This window comes from Temnothorax curvispinosus, unplaced genomic scaffold (assembly GCF_003070985.1).
Source record: "Temnothorax curvispinosus isolate PA1 unplaced genomic scaffold, ASM307098v1 QBEX01003671.1, whole genome shotgun sequence".
NCBI lineage: Eukaryota > Metazoa > Arthropoda > Insecta > Hymenoptera > Formicidae > Temnothorax > Temnothorax curvispinosus.
Genome location: NW_020213451.1, coordinates 1 through 3,760, shown reverse-complemented (window position 1 = coordinate 3,760; position 3,760 = coordinate 1). Strand labels below are relative to the sequence as shown.

General features: G+C 42.1%; 1 protein-coding gene across 1 annotated transcript; it reads left to right on the top strand.

The window, feature by feature from the left end:
- The first annotated feature begins 1,436 nt into the window (after positions 1 to 1,436).
- Positions 1,437 to 2,839, top strand: LOC112452804 (zinc finger and BTB domain-containing protein 42-like). The gene is made up of 2 exons (XM_025013204.1): positions 1,437 to 1,550; positions 2,525 to 2,839. The coding sequence occupies exons 1-2, from the start codon at positions 1,437 to 1,439 to the stop codon at positions 2,816 to 2,818; spliced, it is 408 nt and encodes a 135-aa protein (XP_024868972.1). The 3' UTR covers positions 2,819 to 2,839.
- Positions 2,840 to 3,760: the final 921 nt, after the last annotated feature.

Below are 3,760 nucleotides of genomic sequence, written 5' to 3'. Positions count from 1 at the left end.
TAATTTTATGTTAGGATGGCTAATTTAAACTTGGATATAGCGTAAGAGTGAATTAATGTTGATATTTTAAAGTGCAAGTGGGAGAAGCATCCGTAAATTATAAGTATTGTTATTCATCATAGTTTTTCAGATTGTTCCACATTTTGAAAGCTTCAGCTTTACTTTGTGCATGCACATGTATCAGCATTTACACAGTGTTTCTGTATTATTATTAATTACAATTTTGAAACAATGTGTTCTTATTATTTTAGATTACTCAAACACTCGCGTTTAAGAAAACATCATTGAAAAAATGTTGGAAAAAATTGTCGGAGCTATGTTCGCAAGTAAACAAGACGTGCATTAAAAAATTATAATCGCTAAAAATAAACGATACACTTATCGATATGGAACGCACGTGCGTGTACGTGGGTGCGCGTGCGCGTATTAATGTATAACTTTCACTTAATTGTCGTATTTTTTAAAAAAGGCACGTTTATTTCTGGATATATCGTTCTTTCTCTTATTTATAAATGAAAAAAAGAATATTTTTGTCTCCGATGTTATCATTATATTATCTTTTCTATTTGTTGTGTTGTAGTAGTTGTTATCGCCATTAACATTTTTTCTCTATCGGCAAGTTTTCATATTATTGTTGCTGCTGCTATTGTCACTCCTGCTACTATTGCCTCTAACTATTACACTCTCTACTGTGACCGTTACTTTTATTTTATATATATATTAGTTACCGTTACCGTCGTCGCCTCCACTGTTGATACTACAGATACTACCCTTTTTCCATCGAAAGTCAGTTAATATGCCGGAAGAAAGTAACACGTTTACTTTTACAGCTCGGAGAAAGATATGTGCAGACATTTCGTTGCTTGTTAAGCTCGCTTGGAATACCTTTTTTCTCTCATCGGGCATCGTTTCCGTCTCATTCGGTATCCTATCATAAATGTTCATAAATTACGATAAGTATACGGATTGAAGTATAATTTATGGCCTTATCAATCATTTCTGGATTTCTTCTTGGTTAGCTCTAAGCTCAATACTAGATCACGCATATAGTAAGATACAAATGTCGAATTATATTGACTATAAAACTCGAATCGCGTTTACAATATCCTTGTTCTTCATTTCACAATGACAGCAAAACGGTTATAATAAACGACCGTCTTGGATTTTCGCTCTTTCGGATTCTTTTCGGACTTTTCGTTATCACAAAGAACGAAATCTTCAACACTTGTTATTGCGTTTCGTAAACTAAAAATACATAAATGCAGCCATAAGTGAAAATGTGAAACAAGCGAAATATCGATTGCAAAGTAACTTCCAAGACGCAAAACAAACGAAGATTTCTCTCTCTGTCTTTTTACGGTAACGAGAAATCCGCGCAAATCGCACTGTCGTTCCTTCGGCGGTCCACGAATCGTCGCGCTTATTATGCATGACCAATGACAAACCAGAGCTCCGAGCCACATTTATATTTCTCTGCGACTAAAGATGCAGCAGAAACGAAGTACTCGAGCAACGTACGTGGCTCGCAGGGACACTTCAACAGGCTGTCAGTAAGAGTATCGGCGGATATTCAGTAGCAACTTCCTTCGATACCACTGCCGATCTGCTCTCGATCGATCCCGATTTAATCCTCAAGCCCGCTCCTCCTTAAACCGTCTTTCCCCTCAACCAGCCGACCTGCCCATATTTTGACTGTCAACGAAAACCTCACATTTTGGCCCTTAACACCTTGGCATATCACCCTGTCTCTCTAGCCCTAATCATGCAAGAATACTTAGCAGCGTATCGTAACTAATCTTGTCCAGTGATATTAATAGCAGTCGTATCTTTGTTCTTGTTTGTTCCCGGTCCCGCTCGCTCGGCTATACGTTTGGCTCTGGTTCGTCATTGTTCTGTGTGTACCTAATACCCGCTACCTTCACGAACACGGACTTGCGCTGGGGGTCCATCCACACACGTGGCTCTCCGTGTGCCTCCTACACCACAAATATTGGTTCGTATAATGGAAATATTTCTTTTTAATTGGGTGTCGATGCATATGTAACGGACTATGGTACTTGATTTCATTCTCTCTCTTTTTTTTCCTTTCTCTCTCTTTCTCTCATTTTTCTTTCTTTTTTTTCAAATCTCTTTGCATACTTCACGTTTTCTCCCTCTTTTACGCTCGTTCATATCTGCATTTATGTATCTGTCTATGTCTATATTTTACGTTATCTACATTTCTATCTACCTGTATGTATATACCTTTACTTTTTCGTTTCTTCATGAACGCACGTTTAAAATCTGCTTTTCATCATATAATTTATCGACTTGTGCACCGCCTCTACTTTTTTTCTATCTGTTATATTTATCAACTCACACGTATAACTTCTCCCTGTCTCGCTTTGCTTGTCTACCGCTTTGTAAAAACGCTCCATCGTATCGCTGTTGCCTCTTTCTTTCTCTTACGTTCGCATTTCTTACGTCTTCGGCGGCATTTCCATCCGAATGGAAAACAAATATCTCTCGCGATCTAAATCTATAAAAAAAAAAAAATCTATGTGTCTGTGTGATCGCGCGGATCTCAGGTCCGCCCTCGGCGATCTTCGCGATACGACTGTCGCACCCGTTACACGGTAGCCTGCTGCCACCAGGAATCTGCTACACGTGCGACGTGTGCGGCAAGACTCTCTCCACGAAGGAGTCCCTAAAGCGGCACAAAGAGCAGCAGCACTTTCAGCCCCTGAACAGCGCGGTCTGCGCGCTCTGCCACAAGGTGTTCAGGACGCTCAACAGCCTAAACAACCACAAGAGCCTCTATCACCGTAGGAAGAAATAGAAGTGATTGCGCACGCGCGTGTCTTACGTGCCAAGAGACATCACGAAACGCCCACAGATTTTTCGCTAACGATATTTCAGAACTTATCGAGGACAAGCACGAGTCGCACGTTTGATTTACGCGCGCGAAGGACGCGGAGCTTTCTCGAGAGAGAGAGAGAGAAAGAGAGAGACTGGCGACATAACGATGGCGACGATATCGATGACTACGACGACGATGACAACGTCGACGTCGACGTCGACGTCGACGGCGACAGCGATGGCGAACGAGCCAAGGAAATCTTATAACGAGCTGTGTCGCCTGTGCGCCTCCTACGACGCCTTTAGGATGCACATATTCGGCCAGGAAGGCAAGAATCGCCAGCTCGTCGACAAGATCCAGACGTGCTTGCCGTTCAAGATAATTGAAGACGATTGTTTGCCAAAAGTCCTGTGTTATCCATGTATAAACAACTTGGAAATTTTTTATGACTTTCGGACTGCGTGTGTTAACGCAGCTGCTTGGTTGGAACGAAATAGGCCGAAGGAAGGCGCGAGTGATGATGGCGCAAATGACAGCGCACAATTCGGCGAGGTGCACGCGGAGCTTCTTAAAGGAAAGGAAAATATGCCAGTACTTATTCCGGAGGCATATGTGGTCAATCCTAATGCGCCATTAGGTACACCACCGAGATTAAATTCGGGTAATGAAGCGGATCCCGAGATCGACACGAGTAAAGGTACGGATGAAGCTACAGTAATCGACGATTCGGAAGATCGACGATCAAAATACGAGATGGCATACGAGATGGACATGGAGACGAATCTTGGCGACTTTTTGGAAATGACCCCAATGGTAACCGAGGAAAATGAAGAGGAATGCGGTACGAACAGTGGAACAGTGGAACAGTGGAACAGTGGAACAGTGGACAGTGGGACTGACCTAAAGCTATTTCTTCTCCTA